General features: G+C 37.3%; 3 protein-coding genes across 12 annotated transcripts in view; 1 reads left to right on the top strand and 2 right to left on the bottom strand.

Moving 5' to 3' along the window:
• LOC125755032 (uncharacterized) overlaps positions 1-1120 on the bottom strand; it is a 99139-nt gene extending 98019 nt beyond the window's left edge. For both annotated transcript variants that reach the window (XM_049109545.1, XM_049109544.1), the window contains exon 1: positions 586-1120. In XM_049109545.1, coding sequence (XP_048965502.1) covers positions 586-1120 — 535 coding nt within the window. The remainder of the gene's footprint in view (positions 1-585) is intronic.
• On the top strand, positions 75-19168 carry USP1 (ubiquitin specific peptidase 1). Of its 6 annotated transcripts, none has more exons than XM_025427897.3 (10): positions 986-1126; positions 3175-3410; positions 3913-4033; positions 4604-4708; positions 5234-5394; positions 6602-7293; positions 7891-8061; positions 8721-8922; positions 10204-10445; positions 19014-19168. In XM_025427897.3, the coding sequence occupies exons 2-10, from the start codon at positions 3241-3243 to the stop codon at positions 19151-19153; spliced, it is 2004 nt and encodes a 667-aa protein (XP_025283682.1). In that variant the 5' UTR covers positions 986-1126; positions 3175-3240; the 3' UTR covers positions 19154-19168. The 6 variants fall into 6 exon arrangements, with proteins under 6 accessions (XP_035572997.1, XP_025283680.1, XP_025283682.1 ...); XM_025427898.3 differs by lacking the exon at positions 19014-19168 and adding an exon at positions 11294-11696; XM_035717104.2 differs by lacking the exons at positions 986-1126; positions 19014-19168 and adding an exon at positions 75-232 and having other exon boundaries at positions 10204-11696.
• The window catches only part of DOCK7 (dedicator of cytokinesis 7), a 219365-nt gene continuing 214049 nt past the window's right edge, over positions 14141-19456 (bottom strand). For all 4 annotated transcript variants that reach the window (XM_025427884.3, XM_025427887.3, XM_025427889.3 and 1 more), the window contains 2 exons: positions 17538-17705; positions 14141-14746 (listed from right to left, as the gene is read on the bottom strand). In XM_025427884.3, coding sequence (XP_025283669.1) covers positions 14704-14746; positions 17538-17705 — 211 coding nt within the window. In that variant the 3' untranslated portion in view covers positions 14141-14703. The remainder of the gene's footprint in view (positions 14747-17537; positions 17706-19456) is intronic.

The raw sequence follows: 19456 nt of genomic DNA, 5'->3' as shown, positions 1-19456 counted from the left end.
TCGCTCCGGAAGCCGCACCCTCGGGGAAGGCCCACCGTCCAGGAGTCACGAAACGCGGGGCCAGATTTAACAGTCGGCGGCGAAAGCGCGCACTCGAACGCCAATGAGAGCGGAAGGAGGGGACCGCTCCTGAAGGCTACTCTGCATATCTGGCGATGATTGGCGGAGCTCTCCTGTCTTCTCCTTTGGTATTGGCTGGACTTCCTTGTTCCGCCCACCCAGGGGCTTTTGTGTAGGTACTTCTGATTGGCTCCTCCTGGGTGGTGGCGGGGGGGGGAAGCCTGGCGTGGGGGGGGGGCGCTTGCTCATCGCTGATTGGTGGATTTGAGCCCTTAGCGTCGTCTTCTCGAGGAAGGAGACCGTCCCATCTTCTCCCTGTCCCGTCTCCCGACCCGTACGCTTTTCCCCAACTCGCGCGCACGAATGGTTAAAAAAAAAAAAAAAAAGGGTGTGAGGCTCGAGCCCGCCAGCCAGGCCTCCAGCACCTCGCGCGCGCCCTCAGCGAGGACCCGCGCGAGCTGCCCGTGACGCTGCCTGCGCTGTTTGAAACTGCAGAAGAACCCGTTAGGATCTTGGGGAAACTACCGTTCCAGCTGGTTCCGGGGCCCGTGCGTGCCGGGGGGGCGAGTGGCGGGCGCGAGGCGGCTCCTGCCTGTCGTGTCTCTGCAGCGCGGAGACTAGAACCGGCACTTTCGAAGGACGCCACCTCCAATCGCAGTGCTGGCGCGGGCGGAGGCTCAAACACGGGGGTCCTGAGAGTGAGGAAAACGCGCCAAGTTCCCCTCGGTGGTGGAGTGGGAAAGAGCCTAGCGGTTCCGGCGCTCGGCGAGCGGGGCTGCGTCCGTGGTGCTCGCCATCCCGGGGCGGGCGGGGGCGGGCGGGGGCGGGCGCCGCTCCCGGGATGTAGTTGGTGCCGGCGCCGGGCAGCACCGAGCGGCAGCCCGGGTTCCCGCCCCGAGAGCGGGTGGTCACCCCCCTGCGGGGAGGGCGATCCGGGCAGCTTCTCCCGGGTCGGGGGTGGGGGGCGCGGCGGGGGCGCGGGCAGGGTCTCACCTGTCGCACCCTCGCACATCCCGGCTGCGCTCGGGGCGTCACCGCCGCGGACCTCGCTGTGGGCCATGATCAGGTAAGAAGGGCCTGGGGAGGAGGGGCCGGTGCCCGGGCGCCGAGGCAGGTCCGGCCGGCTCCCGAGGGGGCTGCGGCGGGGGAGCCGCCAGCCGAGCCCTCCGGGCCCCGCTGTGCGTGTGCGGGGGGTGCCCTTCTGCCGCCGCAGGGCTGCGGGGAGGCAGGTGCGGGCTGCGCGTGAAATAGGCCAGCGCCGCGGGCGAGCGAGCCGGGAGCTGCGGCGGGGCTGTCGGGCGCCCACGGCCGCCGGGGAGAAGAGGCTCCCCCCACCCCTCTGGAGCCTTGTCCGGGGTCGGGGGCTGCTACATTTTACGCGTACTCACCTAATTTTTCCAGAAGTATTTCGAAGGCCACGTGTTTTCGACCTTTTGTCGAGGATGCTGTCCTTAATGGTTTTACTTTTACTTTTTTTTTTTTTTTTTTTTTGTACCCCCTCTGGGAAATTGGAATGGAGACGTGTCGTCTTGGAAAGGGAAGCACTTAAAAACTAATGAGACTGAGTGTTGATGCTGTCATTGGTTCAGGAGTATTTAATACTCGATTTATTGTGTTTTCGGCGAAACTTGATTTAGACCTAAAGAAAACCAGGAGCAAGAAATGGTGTAGCGTGAGCCAGGGTAGCTGGTAAAAATGCGAGCCTGTCAGTGATAGTAAAGGTTAGTGATTTGAGGGAGCCAGCAGAGCTTATTGCTTAGGATTTGTCCGTTATTTCAGCTGCTGGGTCGTTTTTTTCTAGTACATACTCAAGTCCGGTTTGAGAATGCACTTTCCATCATTTGTTAAGAATTGGCTCCCAAGGAAGCCCTTTTACGAGAATCGTTAATACTGAGAGATCCCTGACAACTTCGCGCAGGCTGGTCTGTCATTGGTGATCGCTTTCCATCAGTAGCACTAAGTGGCTAGAAGCTACGTTGAGCTGGAGAGGGAGGGGGGATGGGGAAGGGGGTCAACTTTCCAGTTGCTTCTAAAGGCTCAAAAATGTGGTTTCACTACTGAGTTCAGAGGCAGAGTGAAATGGTTGTTAGTAAAGACGGGGTTTGGGTGAATTTTGTTAGTTTATCTATTTACCCTACTACTGTGTATATTTGAAAGTCAGTGCTGAGCTTTTGTACTCCAGTAACTCCGGTCAGATCACTTTTCCCCCAGATGTCTTAATGGTAGTAATAGGATGGGTGTATAAAACTGCTATCACAAATACTGCTAGGAGTTTTTTCGATCAAAAGTTTTAACAGAGGAGAAAAGCTTGCAGAAGTCAAAATCCTGTTTTTCCTACTCAAAACAGTATTAGAAATTTGTAGTTTAAAAAAGTTTGAAAAATCAGTGGCGTGTCACGGTGTTTAGTGCATAACAACTTGGGATGCACAAAGTGCAGCAATTATTTACACTACTATCCAACTACATGTTTTATAACTTCTCACTCAACTTAAGTATAACTGAACACCAGATCTGTGCCTTTGCTTACATATGCAAGTTATACTTTAACTGGAATATAGTTGACACACGTTACATTAGTTTCAGGTGTACAACATAGTGACTTGAGCAAGCTGTACTTTAAAGAAGCTTTTTAGAGGCTTCATGTATTCACAAAAATAACTGGAAGAGGCCTTGGAAGGAAGACTCCTTCACTTGTAACACTCTTGGATTTCCCATTCACTCCTTTCTCTTTCTGACCTTGTATTTTAGAATTAGAGATAGTTGTTGCTCAGTCAATATTTTCTGAATAAGTTAAAATAAAGATTTTTTACTTAATGCTACTTTACTATAGGCGTACTAAAATGGGGATATTTTTGTGATGTGAACCTTAATCCAATAGACTAATAAAAGTTCAGTATCTGATATTTTTGTTGTTTAAGAAAGCTAAGAACAAATGGCAAGCCCTTTCTTTCATTTAAGCGATAAGCATTGAATGCCTGTTACTGGCCAAGCATTGGGTTTTCAAATGTGAAGTTCTGATTAGTTCCATTCCTTGGTAAATCTTCAAAATTAATGATTTTTATTGCTACAGCTGATAACTGAAAAGTAATGAAACCTTTCCCCTGCGATTAACAGATATGATTGATTACAACATCCTTGTATAAATTAATTCTTGTAAACTCCTTGGGATTTGAAGAGAAAATGCCTGGTGTCATACCTAGTGAAAGTAATGGGCTTTCAAGAGGTAGCCCGTCAAAGAAAAACAGACTTTCCTTGAAGTTTTTTCAGAAAAAGGAAACTAAGAGAGCCCTGGATTTCACGGATTCTCAAGAAAATGAAGAAAAGGCTTCTGAATATAGAGGATCTGAAATGTATGTATCTTGAGTATATTTCTGTATTTAAAAAATTCCATATCCATGAAGAAGTCGTGAACTTTGATATCTCCAGACATTCTGACCTGATAGTCTATGAAGGCAAGAAAAACACAGTAGTGAGACAAACCTATTAGCTAATTAGATTAACTAGGAAAAATATTTATTGGTTAAAATTATTTTTCAACTTAAATTTGTAGTGTAACATTCTATGTAGAGGGTAAAGAAATAACGTGATTTTGTGTGTGTGACTAAGAAGACTTGATAGTTTTTGAGCTGTTTAAACTTTATAGTCATACCTAATGGATAAATTATCAGACCTGCTGGTGTATAGTTGCTGATTATATTTAAGATAAACTTCAACATAAAAGCTTTAAAAGCAAAAAAAAAAAAAAAAAAAAAAGCTTTAAAAGCAAATAAATCCTTTAGTGACTAAGATCTGAACAAAATGGAACACTTAAGCGACTACACTTCATAAACCCCCCTCTGCTCTGTACTTCAGTGATCAAGTTGTCCCTGCAGCACAGTCCTCACCTGTACACTGTGAGAAGAGAGAAAACTTACTACCCTTTGTGGGACTGAATAATCTCGGCAACACTTGTTACCTTAATAGTATACTTCAGGTAAATGGAGGATTTTTTTTTTTTTTTTTTTTTTTTTGCTATTTAATAAAGCTTTAGTAGGCAAAGCATGATGTCACATTTAATATTCTGAGCATTTCAGATTACGTGGGAGTATTTTAATTGTCCATACTGTCTTTGCCTCTGATTGTAAATAAACTAGAATGGGCTAAAGTAATGATTCTAAGTTGCATGTTTACCAGCTTCCTTTTGGGTGAAAGTGATAAAATTGGGATAACAAAATTGAATTGACTTTGGTTAACTGGAAGATGCCAAACCCTTATCTTTTCTGCTTGATTCCTAGTGCCATGGTGGAATGGAATTTAAACCTCTGAACTCTGTTTAATGTACCCTTATAACCATTAAGTCTTAGCAATATGTACTCAGCCTCAGTGCTTTGCGGCTGGTGGGGGAAGACAGTGAGCTACTTATGATGAAATAGAAAACAACTTTTGATGTAGTATTAAATTAATGCACATTTGAAAGTGCTTTACAAAAAAACGTAGGTAGTGTTTTAATCATTTTAGGTATACTGTTTGCTCAGTAAACACTCAGACAACACTCTTTTTATAGGTATTATATTTTTGTCCTGGTTTTAAATCTGGAGTGAAGCACTTATTCAACATTATTTCAAGGAAGAAAGAAGCCCTAAAAGATGAAGCCAATCAAAAAGATAAGGTAAAAAATAAAAACACAATAGATAAAAAATAGAATTCACCTGCTTAGAAATGAAAAATAGATACACAGAGGATTTGGGAGGAGGATAGCAGAGTCTCTCTTAACAAACAGAATTGAATTTCTCAGTATCTTGTGTTTTCAGAAAGGCATTTTCCCCCCATTCTTGTAACAAGTTAGCTAACTAGTCACCTTTTAGTGCCTTCTCCTGCCTTCTAATTTACTGCTTACCACTAAACCTTGTCATTTATATATCACAGTCACAGTTGATCGTACCATCTGTTGTTTTCAAATACTTTTAAAATTTAAGTAAATCTAAAGAAACCTCCAACTTACATCATAAGAAAACCATTCTTTTCCAAATAGAAAGTAATCAAAAAATGTTCTTAAAATTTTTTAGTTTATTTGTATATCTCCATAAAATTAGTGTCATAATGAGATTAAATTTAGCAAAGCTAGTATTACCTAGTGAGACAAAGATAAGGGTGATGAATTTATTTAATGGTTTATGTGTTTCTTTTTTGACAGGGAAGTTGCAAAGAAGATTCTTTGGCAAGTTATGAACTAATATGCAGTTTACAGTCCTTGATCATTTCAGTTGAACAGCTTCAGGCTAGCTTTCTCTTAAATCCAGAAAAATACACTGATGAACTTGCTACTCAGCCAAGGCGACTGCTTAACACACTCAGGTATAGCCTTTAATAAATTTTAGGATTCTAGCCTAGCAGCTTATTGTGCTCTTTGGAGGGGGATATATGAACAAGTAAGGGGAGTAAAGGGCAAGGAAAACAAACTACAGATCTATATTATAGTCTCTAGTATCCAGAGGTTCTGGAAATTAGACTTTTTTTTTTTGTAAGTTTGGTACTAAAATAATTCATTAGATCTGAATCAGTCTGAAGCTATTTATCGTCTTTATTCATTTTTATGTGAATATTCATATATTTTTCTGTAGAAATAGTAATATGTTTAATCACGGGATACTGACCCCCCCCCCCCCCCGGCCCCCGTGTCATTTTGGTGAAAAATACTTGTTAAATGCCATATTTTTGATCTGAACATTACTGAGTTTCTCAAATACATTTGGTCCTAAGAAATTTCAAATCCGGTATTGTAGGTTTTTATTCAAAATATATTATGCATAAGAACTGTAAATTCCAGATATTCTAGTTTTATTGTATGTGCTTGAATAACTATTAGTTAACTGGATTAGATTTCTTTGTATTATCTTAAACTTTATCCAATATATAAAGTAGTGGTATCTAATGTGTCATAGGGTTAAATTTTTAAAGTTTAAGAATAGACCTAGGGTAGGGCACCTGGCTGGCTTAGTTGGTAGAGCATGCAACTCTTGATTTAGGGGTTGTGAGTTCGAGCCTCGTGTTGGGTGTAGAGATTACTTAAAAAACAAAAACACCAGACTTAGGTGTAAATGCACTGTTACATGTTTGTTAATGAGCAGTATAGTATAGCATGGTGGCCAAGAGCAGGTTGGAATCAAGGCTTTGCATCTCTTTGCCCTTGGGCAAGCTACCTTATCTGTAAGTCATGGTGATAATAGTACTTAACCTCATGGGATTATTGTTAGAATTATGTTATATACATAATATAAAAAGCATCTTGAATAAAACCTGGTACATGGTAAACTATATATATACTAGCTGCTACTAGTGTTTAGAAAAGGATGAAAGTATTTATGATAATGAGGTAAAATTTGTTTTTACTTTTAGTCACAAGTTTAGTTAGGGAAGAATTTTCAAATTAGTAGTGAAATATTTTTATATTTTTAAAGTAATTTGATATTCCTCTAAATGAATTAATTTCTCTATAGAAAGGAGTTTTTCTGTATTCTATCTTAAAAACTAGAATAGATGAAATGGAAATTTTTATTTATAGGGAACTCAACCCTATGTATGAAGGATATCTACAGCATGATGCACAGGAAGTATTACAGTGTATTTTGGGAAACATTCAAGAAACATGCCAACTCCTAAAAAAAGAAGAAGTAAAAAATGTGGTAGAATTATCTACTAAGATAGAAGAAAAACCTCATCAGAAAGAGGAAATGAGTGGTATTAACAGCATAGAGATGGACAATCTTAGGCCTTCTGAAGATTATAAAGAAAAACTCCCAAAAGGAAATGGGAAAAGAAAAAGTGACACTGAATTTGGTAACATGAAGAAAAAAGTTAAAGTATCCAAGGAACACCAGTCATTGGAAGAGAACCAGAGACAAACCAGATCAAAAAGGAAAGCTACAGGTGATACGTTAGAGATTCCTTCTAAAATAATCCCCAAGTGTGTTTCTGAAAATGAAAGTGCAAGACCCTCACAAAAGAAATCAAGAGTTAAAATAAATTGGTTAAAGCCTGCAACTAAGCAACCCAGCATTCTTTCTAAATTCTGTAGTCTGGGGAAAATAACAACAAACCAGGGATCCAAAGAACAGTTGAAAGAAAATGAATATGATCTTGAAGAGGACTTGGGGAAGTGTGAAAATGATAACACAACTAATGGTTGTGAACTTGAATCTCCAGGGGATAATGTTAAGCCCGTTAATGTTAATGAAGTTAAGCCCATAAACAAAGGTCAGTATAATTTATTCTTAGACATTGATAGGTAGGAGGATTAACAGCTACAGTACTGTAATGTTCTTAGATGCATGTACAACATAAGTCTGGTTCAAGTTGTAAGAGGAAATTTTAACATTGAACATGAACTGTGTGGTGCTTTAAACACTGTGCTTAGATGTGTGTGTAAGTCTCATTAATCTTAAGGTAATGTTAATTTATGGTTTATAAACAAGGGGAGTTCAATGCATTTTAATGGAGAGAGAATTACTTTACCCCCTTCTGAAAGTACTTGACAACTCAAGAAATTGCATTTAATACAGTACAATTTTAGAGAACTAAGTAGTTATATTGTACTTGAATTGGATTTCTACCTAATTTCATCCAGATCTCAGGGAAGATATCTTTGGGAAGGGAGTTAAAGTGACACAACTGACTTTCTTAGAGACAACAGTAATTCATATTCAAAACTATCTTTACAGGGAATTTGTGTCATGAGCAAGGCACCTCTTAACGCTAATAAGTTTAGCTATAAATACCTTTTACTCATGATACACTGTAAATGAACTATTGGTTATTTGGGCTGTGCTGAAAGTTTTCCTATTTTTGTTTTAGGTGCAGAGCAAATTGGTTTTGAGCTAGTAGAGAAATTATTTCAAGGTCAGCTGGTATTAAGGACTCGTTGCTTAGAATGTGAAAGTTTAACAGAAAGAAGAGAAGATTTTCAGGACATCAGTGTGCCAGTACAAGAAGATGAGCTTTCCAAAGTAGAGGAGAGTTCTGAAAGTAAGCAGAATCGGAGTCTTGTATGGACTTGTGTGGACCGTGGAATAAGTAGTTTTCTTCAACAAAACAGAGTCTAATAGTAGCTTATGTAATTATTGAGAAAGAAGAGCTGGCTTTTAGTGTTTCTGGTATAATAAAATCTTTCTGCTCATATAGAATGACTTGTTAAAAGCATTTGGAAAATTGTGGCATCTTTATTTTGATGTATACAATGGGAAGATGAAACGCTTTAATAACTTTTGGTTATCAGTCTTTGAGCTATAGGGGATACTTTTAACACAATAATTGAGCCACTGTTTTAGCATAAAACGACAAAAAGTAGGGAAAGGATATGAGAAGTGATTACGAGACTGGCTTACCTGTTCAGATACTGGAAATTAATAGCTAAACTAAAGTCTGTCTTACGGAGAGTAGGTTATCTTCATTTTGCTGTTCCTATCACCTAAATACTTTTTGGCTGCCCAAATATAAATATTTAAAAGATATGTATGTATACACAGCTGAGGATGAACTTAAGTTTCTGAAACTCAAAGGAATTTCTATTATTTGGGAAGGATTAGTCAATAGAAATTGCATGCTAATTTTGAACATGGAACTTGTTTAATTTTTAACGTCTGAGAGGTTTTTCATTTGTGAGTGAAAGGAATTCTCTTATGTAGTTTCTCCAGAGCCAAAAACAGAAATGAAGACCCTGAGATGGGCAATTTCACAGTTTGCTTCAGTGGAGAGGATTGTAGGAGAAGATAAATATTTCTGTGAAAATTGCCATCATTATACTGAAGCCGAACGAAGTCTTTTGTTTGACAAAATGCCTGAAGTTATAACTATTCATTTGAAGTGCTTTGCTGCTAGTGGCTTGGAGTGAGTATTATAAATAAAAGCTATATGAAAAAAAATGAGCTGCTATAAGAAGTTTTGTTCAAAATACTGTAATAGTAACAAAATAGTGTACTAGCATAAACTACTGAAAAGTAATTTATAAAGATTATCTTAGAAAAGTTTGTTCTCTTTTTAACAGTTTACTTGTAAAAATGCATCAATTTCAATCCTTTTGGTATGAATACATATTCTAGGATTTCTTCCCACATCTTTTATTTTTTTTTTTAGGTTTTTTTTTTTTAATTTTTATTTATTTATGATAGAGAGAGAGAGAGAGAGAGGCGCAGAGACACAGGCAGAGGGAGAAGCAGGCTCCATGCACCAGGAGCCCGACGTGGGATTCGATCCCGGGTCTCCAGGATTGCGCCCTGGGCCAAAGGCAGGCGCCAAACCGCTGCGCCACCCAGGGATCCCTCTTCCCACATCTTTTAATTGAAGATTAAAGATTATTAGAAAGTTTCAAGTTAAATTGATTAAAAGCAGCAAAGAGATTTTATATACATTGAAATTTATTTTTGAGGGGAGAAAAAGGCAAGATTATTTCGTTTTCAAGGTAAGCCAGGAATCAAACTAGTTCTTTGAAGAGAGATTCTTCTGTTAAGTATCTTTGTGACATGTATACATATTAGTGAATTGTTTGAAATTACCATGAGGGTTCCCCAGTAGCTCTCTACACACTTTACTATGCCCATAGATGACACTTTCAGCAGACTTTTTCTTTGCTATTTATTTTTGTTCCCCTACAGACAGTCTTCACATTAAAATTACTTAAAATGTAAAGTATTTTGGAGTTAAGTGGCATTTAAAAAAACTGATTTTCTCGGGCAGCCCAGGTGGCTCAGCGGTTTAGCGCTGCCTTCAACCCAGGGGCATGATCCTGGAGTCCCGGGATCGAGTCCCGTGTTGGGCTCCCTGCATGGAGCCTGCTTCTCCCTTTGCCTGTGTCTCTGCCCCCCCCGCCCATGTCTCTCATGAATAAATAAATAAAATCTTAAAAAAAAAAAAACTGATTTTCTCATTATAAAGAAAATGGAAGGGAGAATGCCATATATCCTTCACAGAAACAGCTGAATATTAGCACTTAATGATATTTACACAAAGAAAAAATACTGAAATACGTATACAAAATTAAGAATCTGGTTTTTTATGTTTATATGAGCACTAAGGGTCATTCAGACAACTTGATTTCACATTTGGGTATAAAACAATAAATGTAAAGTAGAAATTGCAGAAATCCCCCTTTTTTTTTTCTCCCTCCCAAAGGTTTGATTGTTATGGTGGTGGACTTTCCAAGATCAACACTCCTTTACTGACACCTCTTAAATTGTCACTAGAAGAATGGAGCACAAAGCCAACCAACGACAGCTATGGATTATTTGCGGTTGTGATGCACAGTGGCATTACCATCAGTAGTGGGCATTACACTGCTTCTGTTAAAGTCACCGACCTTAACAGTTTAGAACTAGATAAGGGAAATTTTGTCATCGACCAAATGTGTGAAATAGGTAAGCCAGAACCATTGAATGAGGAGGAAGCAAGGGGTGTGGTTGAAAATTATGATGATGATGAAGTGTCAATTAGAGTTAGTGGAAATACACAGCCAAGTAAAGTTTTGAACAAAAAAAATGTAGAAGCTATTGGACTTCTTGGAGGACAAAAGAGCAAAGCAGATTATGAGCTATACAACAAAGCATCTAATCCTGATAAAGTTGCCAGTACAGCATTTGCTGAAAATAGAAATTCTGAGACTAACAATACTAATGGGACCCATGAATTTGATACAAACAAAGAATCCAGTGACCAAACAGGCATTAACTTTAGTGGATTTGAGAACAAAATTTCATGTGTAGTGCAAAGCTTAAAGGAGTATGAGGGGAAATGGTTACTTTTTGATGATTCTGAAGTGAAAGTTACTGAAGAGAAGGACTTTTTGAATTCTCTTTCCCCTTCTACATCTCCTACATCTACTCCTTATTTGCTATTTTATAAGAAATTATAGAGTATTTTCCTTATGTGTATATTAACAGACCTGGACAAAAGCTGGTAAAGTTGATTACATCAAAGAGTCTAGCTTATCTTTTGAAGCTATTGGATATTATTGGTCTCTCTAGGTTTTTATATAAATAGTGAAATTTGAATTACTGAAAACCATGTTAATTTTTAGAATTTCCAGTAGTAGAGACTAGTGATGCATTAGCTTCTGGGAACAAACTTGTATAGGTTCTTAATTATCCAAATGGAAGCATTTAAACACTTTTGAATTTACACCTATCTTTTGTGTTTGCTTTTTAAAATAAAGTGCTTGTATTTGTATCTCCAGATTTTGGAGTAATTATCTATTTGATGTTTATAGGTCCTGTGGTTTTTCAGCTAAGAAGCAGAATCTCATTTCAGTACATTTAGTTTTATAAGTCATGAAGCCAGATCTTTAATGGGCTGTATTTAGAGGCACAAAGTCCTGGGAAATGTGTGTATTCACAGTAGTGTACATTTTGTGCCTTGAGTCACTTTGAAAAGTGTCTCAGAAAACCTGGACGGCCAGTTCCTTCTATCTTCACAAGAATTTTATATGTATTTATGAAAATGATTCTGTATTCTAGTAAATCTTTTTGGGCATGGACTAATTTGTATCTCTTCATAGTCATATTCTGCACGATCTGTATATAGTATATCAAATTTAGAGGTGTGACCTTAAATTTAACTTTTTTTTTTTTTAAAACCGGGAGGTCAATAAAATTTAAACTGCTTAACAACTATGTATACAACTGCTCAAATTTTTTTACCTGCATATATTTTTTTTACCATAAATATAGCTGAGTTCTCTTAAAAGAAGAAAACGTATGTGTATGTATAATATATGTATCTATACACACACATACCTAAAAGAGAATAAACATGCATAATTACCTTTAATAGTACTTTGACAGTAGGAAGTGAAGAGATTTTTCAAATAGGAGAAACTGCTTAGTCCATCCAAGTTGTTATACTTAAAAAGTTATAGTAAAAATTGTTGCATACTAGTTGTCCTTTCAAGTAGACATAACTTTATGGAATCCTTTAAGGTGATGCTTTGGGCACACACAAAAATGTGGTTAAATTTTCATTTTATAAATGTATATTAAATCGGTAAATGATCAGTTACCTTATGACTTGTTAAAACATTAAGAACAATTCTAAAGAATATATAAATGTTATTAAAATAACACTTTTATACCCCCATTTCAACAAGAGTACCTATCAACTAATAAATTAGTCACACAATTAAATCATGTCTTATGTTCTTCACAAGATGGTGTATTATTATAAAAAGTCATGGTTCTCACCTCATTCTACATTCAGAATCACTAATGGAACTTTTAAAATGAAACAGAACTTTTAAAATGAAACACTGCTCATAAGCTTCTGATGGAATAGTTCTAGGATAGAGCCTGGGCCTTGTACCCAAGAGACTGCCAATGTTAAAAACTATTGGTGTAGGGCAGCCTGGGTGGCTCAGTGGTTTAGTGCCGCCTTCAGCCCAGGATGTGGTCCTGGAGTCCTGGGATTGAGTCCCATGCTGGGCTCCCTGCATGGAGCCTGCTTCTCCCTCTGCCTATGTCTCTGCCTCTCTCTCTCTGTGTCTCTCATGAATAAATAAATAAAATCTTAAAAAAAAAAAACCCCACCAAACTGTTGGTGTAGATTCTTGATATGAGAAAGTTTAAGATAACTGAAGTATGTGATAAGTGAGGGAAATGTTCAGTATCATACCAGTGTTCTCAGAGGAAGCCTGTTTTTATTCAAGTCAGAAAATAATTAGTATTGCATGGAAATTAAATCATAATTATATAAATTTTAGAGTTCTTGATGTCACTGAGATTTATGTGAAATAATCCAAGCTCTTATGTAATACAGTCTAATGAGAAATGACCTGGGGATTACTAAATATTCTCTCATGTATACCTCCCCCTCCCTTACCTTAAAGAGGAGAGTATTTGTTACCTTATTTTTGTCTTAATGAATTTTCCATTCTTGACTCCTTGTCTTTCTTTCTTGTTCACGTGGATCCTCTGTCCCCAAATTTATTTTTGAGGCTATGTCTTTGACTCCTTAGTTCACCGCTTTTGGTCCAACATTGTTGACTCATCTGAAAAATCTTTCTGTGATTCAATCTTTGAATTGATGTAGTAAGATGAATTTGAGATAATACTGCTAGTTATAAAGGTAGGCTGGGGAAAAGATATCAACCATCTCCTATGCTCTCAGGAGAAGGAGACATTTTTGAGATCTGGTTTCAACATCAACTACAGAATGAAGGCACCATGATCAGTTTTTAAGTGATTCATGTCACTGGTCAGTAGATTAAAGGGACAGATTAAAAATGATACCTTTCGGGATCCCTGGGTGGCGCAGCGGTTTGGCGCCTGCCTTTGGCCCAGGGCGCGATCCTGGAGACCCGGGATCGAATCCCACATCAAGCTCCCGGTGCATGGAGCCTGCTTCTCCCTCTGCCTGTGTCTCTGCCTCTCTCTCTCTCTCTCTCTCTCTCTCTGTGACTATCATAAATAAATTAAAAAAAAAAAAAAAAAAAAAAAAAAAAAAAATGATACCTTTCTATAATAACTGCACAAAGAAAAAAGACATTGTTCAAAACACTTCCAAAAATCATTAATATATAGTTTCTTGGATAAACTTGCCAAGTAATTGGAATAAATAATTTCAAAAAGATTTTGCCTTAGTTTTTCATGTCATAAAGTTACTTTAAATTTGTTCTTAATTAAAACAGCTATTTTGACTTTTTGTGTATACTTTATAATAAAGTCTATACAAGCATTAAAAAATAAGAGTTTTCATTCAACTGGTAGATTAAAATCAAATACCAGCTTTCAGTGTCATTTTATGGTGATGTAATAAGATAGCTCTAAAGCTGATTTCTAGTTTACTAGTTTAGATGTCCAAACTCCTAAAATAACCAGCTTGTTTAATTTGAAACACCGAAATCATGCATTTTAGTTGCTGAGAGTCTATCAGTGTAACAAGATTGAGTGTGTCAAAGATTAAGCTACTGTGACTGGTAGCAGTGATCCCAGTATTGTTATTTGTAAGCAAAAGTTTCATCAGGTAAAGTTATTTCTGTAATGTATCCTAAATCCTGCTTTGGTAGCTAAATGAAAAATACCTTAGAAACCTGTTTTAAGATTTCACAAACCAGTTATCAGTATCTTTACCCACTTATTCATTTATTTAATTTGGGGCTCTTGGGCCCATACAATGTAAATTTTCAATTTTACTTTGCTAGTTTTGGGACTATTTCTTGAATCAACTCAAGATTCTTTTGTCAACAAAAATTTTTGAAGTCTCAATAAAATTAGTGTAAACATTCACATATTTAATAGTACCTTTAAAATAAGCATTACTACATTTAAAATGGTTCCAAAATGAATCTATAAATGGTAATATAAATTAAAAAATACAAACTTAAAGTAAATAAATTTAACATTAGCTATGGTATAAATAATAGTAAATGTATAGTGAGTCATTACTTTGAGTCTTAAAAAAAGATAACAGCATATTACCAGAACATGAGAAACCATGGCCATGATTCTCAAACTTCATGATCTACATTTGATACTGTTTTGGCCACTGTGTTCTTCAATGAGTAGTAAATCAATGCTAGAATTTCCAGAATTAAGTCCCAAGTCTTGTTTTTCAGTAAATCTTAATTTCTTTTTCACACTCAGTGTTGAATACATGGCTCTCTTCAACTGAATAAGTGCATTTATTTTAAAGATCCATTTTGCGCAGGCTCATCCGACTGAAGGAATCTCTGGGGAGAAAATGAAAGGATATAGTTATAAGTAAATAATTTTTGCATATTCCTTTAAAATATGCTTCACATACTTCTTTCTGCCAGAGTGGTATCAAAGTTTTGCCACCAAAAACTTAAAATATTTTTTTGCCATCAAAGTTCTTAACTTTCAAGTTACATGTTCATCCTGCACATTCTGCCTTATATATTTTTTTTATACATTAAAAACACACTTTGCCAAGTGCACTGATCATTTATTCATTTGTCCAATAGGTGATTAGATACTGTGATAAAACAGGAGCTAAGGGATAATGGGAGAGATTTCAGGAAAAGACTTGAGATTACTAAAAGGCAAAAACCAGGTGTTATTTAAAATTTTAAATCCTAAGAATTAGGTGGTTCGCAAACTCCTGGGTTTTAGGTTCCTTTTTACACTTAAGAATTGAGGACCCCAGGAAACTTTTATGTGGATTCTATATTGATATTTACCACATTAGAAATTAAGAAAATTTTAAATTATTATTTTATAAAATAACCCATTATATGTTACTATAAATAGCATTATTTTTAAAACTTGTAAGAATTTTAGAAGAGTGGCATTCTTACTTAATGTCTAGCTTAATAGAAAGCCTAGATTTCTCTTATCTGCTTCTGCATTAAATCTTTTACAATATCACATTGCACTCTGGAAGACTCTATGGTACTCTCATGAATGAACAAGAGTGGAAAAAGTAAAATGGTATTAATATGAAATTAGTTTTGACTTGGGAACCTCTAAAGGTCTCAGGGACCCCTTTTTATATGTCCCCAGTCACACTTTGAGAACCACCATCTTAGTAACTTTTAAGCCTATTAAAAATAATTTTCCAGATTTTGTTAATCAGTAAAATAAATTCAAAATTCTATGGAAATGTTATATTCTAAATTCTCAAGAAATTAAAAGTGAGGGAGGGATAATATTCTTCACCTCTTAATGTATTTTTCTCTATCCTAAAACTGATTTCTTCTGTTTATCCTTCCTGCCATTAAGGTTAATCCTAGAGGCTTAGATCTCCAAGAAAGGAGAGGGCAAGTAGGAAAAGATCATCTTTGAATCTCAAAGCTTGGTTTTCTGGTTCTGTAGAAAATCTTGAAAGGTAGGCATTGTTAACACACCTCTATCCGCCACCCCACCTCAGAAGAGTGTTTTTAATTCCAGAAAAACTACCTGCAAATATTAAGAAAAGCTTGAGGGATTGACCATAACATAGGTCACAGAGGAAGGCAAAACTCAGGATTATGGTGCTACTGGAAAAGGGAAAAGCTCCTTTAGATAGGAAGGCTACAATGTTTCTACTGAGATGGGCTGCAGATTTGGAGGAAGCAAGACTAGCATTTACAGAGGTCCTGACTAGGTCAGGAACACAGTACCTTCTTCCCAGGACCTTGGACCAATGAGTTTAAGAATAGTGGAGGTGGGTAAAGGCAACAAGGATGCAAAAGTTCCAAAAAGAAGGGAAGCACAAAGCAGATGGGACTGGTGTTGCTTCCCACTGATAATTTTTTTTTTCCCACTGATAATTTTTAATGGGTGATATATCAGTATAGGATGGTGGATGCAAAATATATTTTGCAGAGATAGGATTTTATTTTTTATTTGAATTTTAGTTAATATCCAGTGCAGTATTAATTACTGGGTTAGAATTCAGTAATTCATTACTTAAAACACCCGGTGTTCATCACAAGTGCCCTCTTTGATACCCATCCCCTACTTCGCACATCCCTCCCCCGCCCCACCTCCTTGCATCAACCCTCAGCAGTTTGTTCTCCATTTACAGAGGATTTTTAAAAGGTCCCTGTCTACCCCTGTTACTGTACAGCTAGGACAATGCTCCATGTAGGGGACATGACCTTATAGCAGGCACTTAGTAGACACATTTTGAATGCATGTGTCATTTTTTTCTACATCACTGAAGAATAGGGACTAATTTCCAGATGATCAAATAGCTCATTTGACTTTCTTTTGCAGTATGTTATACCATGCATATACACTGTTTTTATATACGCAACTTCAAAAGCCTTCCAGATGTTAATTTATTAACTAAGTGCAGTTCAGTAGCTTTACTGTTACTAGTTCAAAGGGTGGTCAAATAAATGCAAACTCCACGATAATTCAATGGTTGTATGTACGTATGGATTTCAAAATGCAAAAATAAGGGCAGCTAACATTTAGCAGTTATCATGCCCTTTCCAGAATTCAGGTGCCAAAGTAAAATGTTAAAGCATTGTCCTTGGAACTTTACATGCCTAAAATTTAATCACCACAACAACCTCTTAAAGGTAAGCATCATTTTGTCTGTCACAATTAGTGAAGAAAAATACTGAAGCCCTCTTGATACTCAATGGATGGGGTTGCCTGTTTTAATTTACTGTTTTTATTTACTGTTAGAGCTGAGGAAAACGAGTATCTGGTTCCTGATACATTCTAGTAAATTCTCCCATATAAACAAAGTGTGACATGATTTAAAAGAAATAGTTTTAGGAGGCCAGATTTAACATGTTGTGTCCTGGTTAGTATGCATACTTAACACAACTTTTTTATTCTCAAATTATAGAAAGAAGAACTGACTTCTATCTTGAAGGCTGATTCATTTTAGGGTTATTCATAATGGGTTAGTTGAGCTTGTTAGGTTTCAAGAGACAATATCTGAAACCATGTAATAAAAGTTACACTAATTCCTTATTATTAAACAATTCAAAAAAAATAAACAATTCAAGGAGATTTCGTTTTCTTGAAGATATGCAAAATAACAGACATAAAGGAGCATACCTGTGGCAGGTGACAGGTAATACTGCCTTGTATAACTGAGGGATTTTTCTGTTTATCAGAGGCTGTAAGGCCTCTTTAAGGCGATGGTAGTTTCTCTCCAGTTCCCTTTGATATTCCTTTTGATCTGGCCCAATTAAGCTCTTATTTTTTCTTAAGGCATCCTCACACCTAGGAAAAACAAGTGCGTTAACAAAAGATTTCTTCTTGTCTAGTTTGAGGGCTTGATGCTATTATACACATTCACCATGATGACATCATTCAATTTTTCAGTTGTAGGCTAAATATCCTCTCTCCCGCGTTGGGAAGGCAGGGAACAGATGCCCAACTTGAGTTTCTTTACAACTCTAACATTCACTAATAGTCTTCATTTAACTGAAAATTAGTTTTTTTTAAGTTATGTATTTTTAATGTTACGTATTAAGCCATTTTTCCACATATTACCACCATTAGACTAAAAGCTCCTTAAGGGATTTAACCCTATGCATTTATTTAGCAACAATGGCATCTGGCACAGTGGTTTGCCAGTATTCAAATAAGCTGCTTAAATGAACAGTCCTTGATAACAATCCTTTGTCCAATTTATTCAGATAATTAAGAAGTACCTGGACCCTAACAGATCAATGTAGTAGGATGTTAAATACTGCACACGTGTATACTTGCCGAACTGCAGCTAAATGATGTTCAAAGGAAAATGTGTAGTCAGTCTTATATACTTCTATATTTTTTAAAGCTAAAAGTGAAGTTTAGCAACTTGAACAGAACGAAGTCAAAATCACAAACTTTCCACACAGAACACAACCACCTACAAATTCTACTAAACATTATTTTTTTAAATTTATTTTTATTTTTAATTTTTAAAAATATTTTATTCATGAAAGACACAGAGAGAGAGAGAGAGAGAGAAAGAGAGGGGGAGAGAGAGAGGCGCAGAGACACAGGCAGAGGGAGAAGCAGGCTCCATGCCAGGAGCATGATGTGGGACTCAATCCTGGGTCTCTAAGATCATGCCCTGGGCCGAAGGCAGGCACCAAACCACTAAGCCACCCAGGGATCCCCTCTACTAAACATTCTAAGGAGAGGTAATAATCCTCCTCTTCTAAGGAGAGGTAATAATCCATTACATTCTAATGTAACACAATTATTCTATAGTATAGAGAGGAAAAAAACCCAACCCTATTTCTGAGAAGAGTTTCCAACTACTATTTTAATGTTGGGATACCAAAACCTTATGGGACTATAAAGGAAAAAAATGTTTATCTCACCCATAAACACTGTTGCAAAACTCCTAAACGAGACCATAGGAAACTAGTGTCACACACACGCCCCTCATACACACCTCTTTGATAAAATTCCATTTGTTATGATGAAAATTCAGCAACAAATAGGTGGGAACTTCTTTAACCTAATTAAAAGTATCTACAAAAAAAAAACCTGGAGAAAATACTATATTCAATGATGAACATTTTTTCCTTTTAGATCAGGAACAAGAAAGTGATGCTCTCTATCATACATCATTCAACATAGTACTGGAGGCTCTAAACATCACTGTAAAAAGAAAAAAAGATTCTACAGATAAATTACTACAATTAAGTGAGTTTGGCAATATCCTCATGTAAAAGTAAAAAATTCAACTGCACTGTGTATACCAGCAAACAAAATATAATTCTAAAAGATACCAGTGGATCCCCTCTACTAAACATTGAGCCTGGATGGCTCAATGGTTGAGCATCTGCCTTTGGCTCAGGGTGTGATCCTGGAGTCCCGGGATCGTGTCCCACATCGCGCTCCCTGCATGGAGCCTGCTTCTCCCTCTGCCTATGTCTCTACCTCTCTCTCTGTGTCTCATGAATAAAGTAAAATTAAAAAAAAAAAAAGATACCATTAATGAAAGCATAGAAGTATGAAATACCAAGGAATAA

Source organism: Canis lupus, chromosome 5, assembly GCF_003254725.2.
Source record: "Canis lupus dingo isolate Sandy chromosome 5, ASM325472v2, whole genome shotgun sequence".
NCBI lineage: Eukaryota > Metazoa > Chordata > Mammalia > Carnivora > Canidae > Canis > Canis lupus.
The sequence above is the reverse complement of the archived record's forward strand: the minus strand, read 5'-3'. Positions and strand labels throughout refer to the sequence as shown.

Excerpts from the sequence above, each read along its gene's own strand:
- USP1 (XM_035717104.2), top strand. The coding sequence starts at position 3,241 with ATGCCTGGTGTCATACCTAGTGAAAGTAATGGGCTTTCAAGAGGTAGC. Across the intron at positions 3,411-3,912 it reads GAATATAGAGGATCTGAAAT|TGATCAAGTTGTCCCTGCAG; the intron begins GTATGTATCTTG and ends TCTGTACTTCAG. Across the intron at positions 8,062-8,720 it reads AGTAGAGGAGAGTTCTGAAA|TTTCTCCAGAGCCAAAAACA; the intron begins GTAAGCAGAATC and ends TCTCTTATGTAG.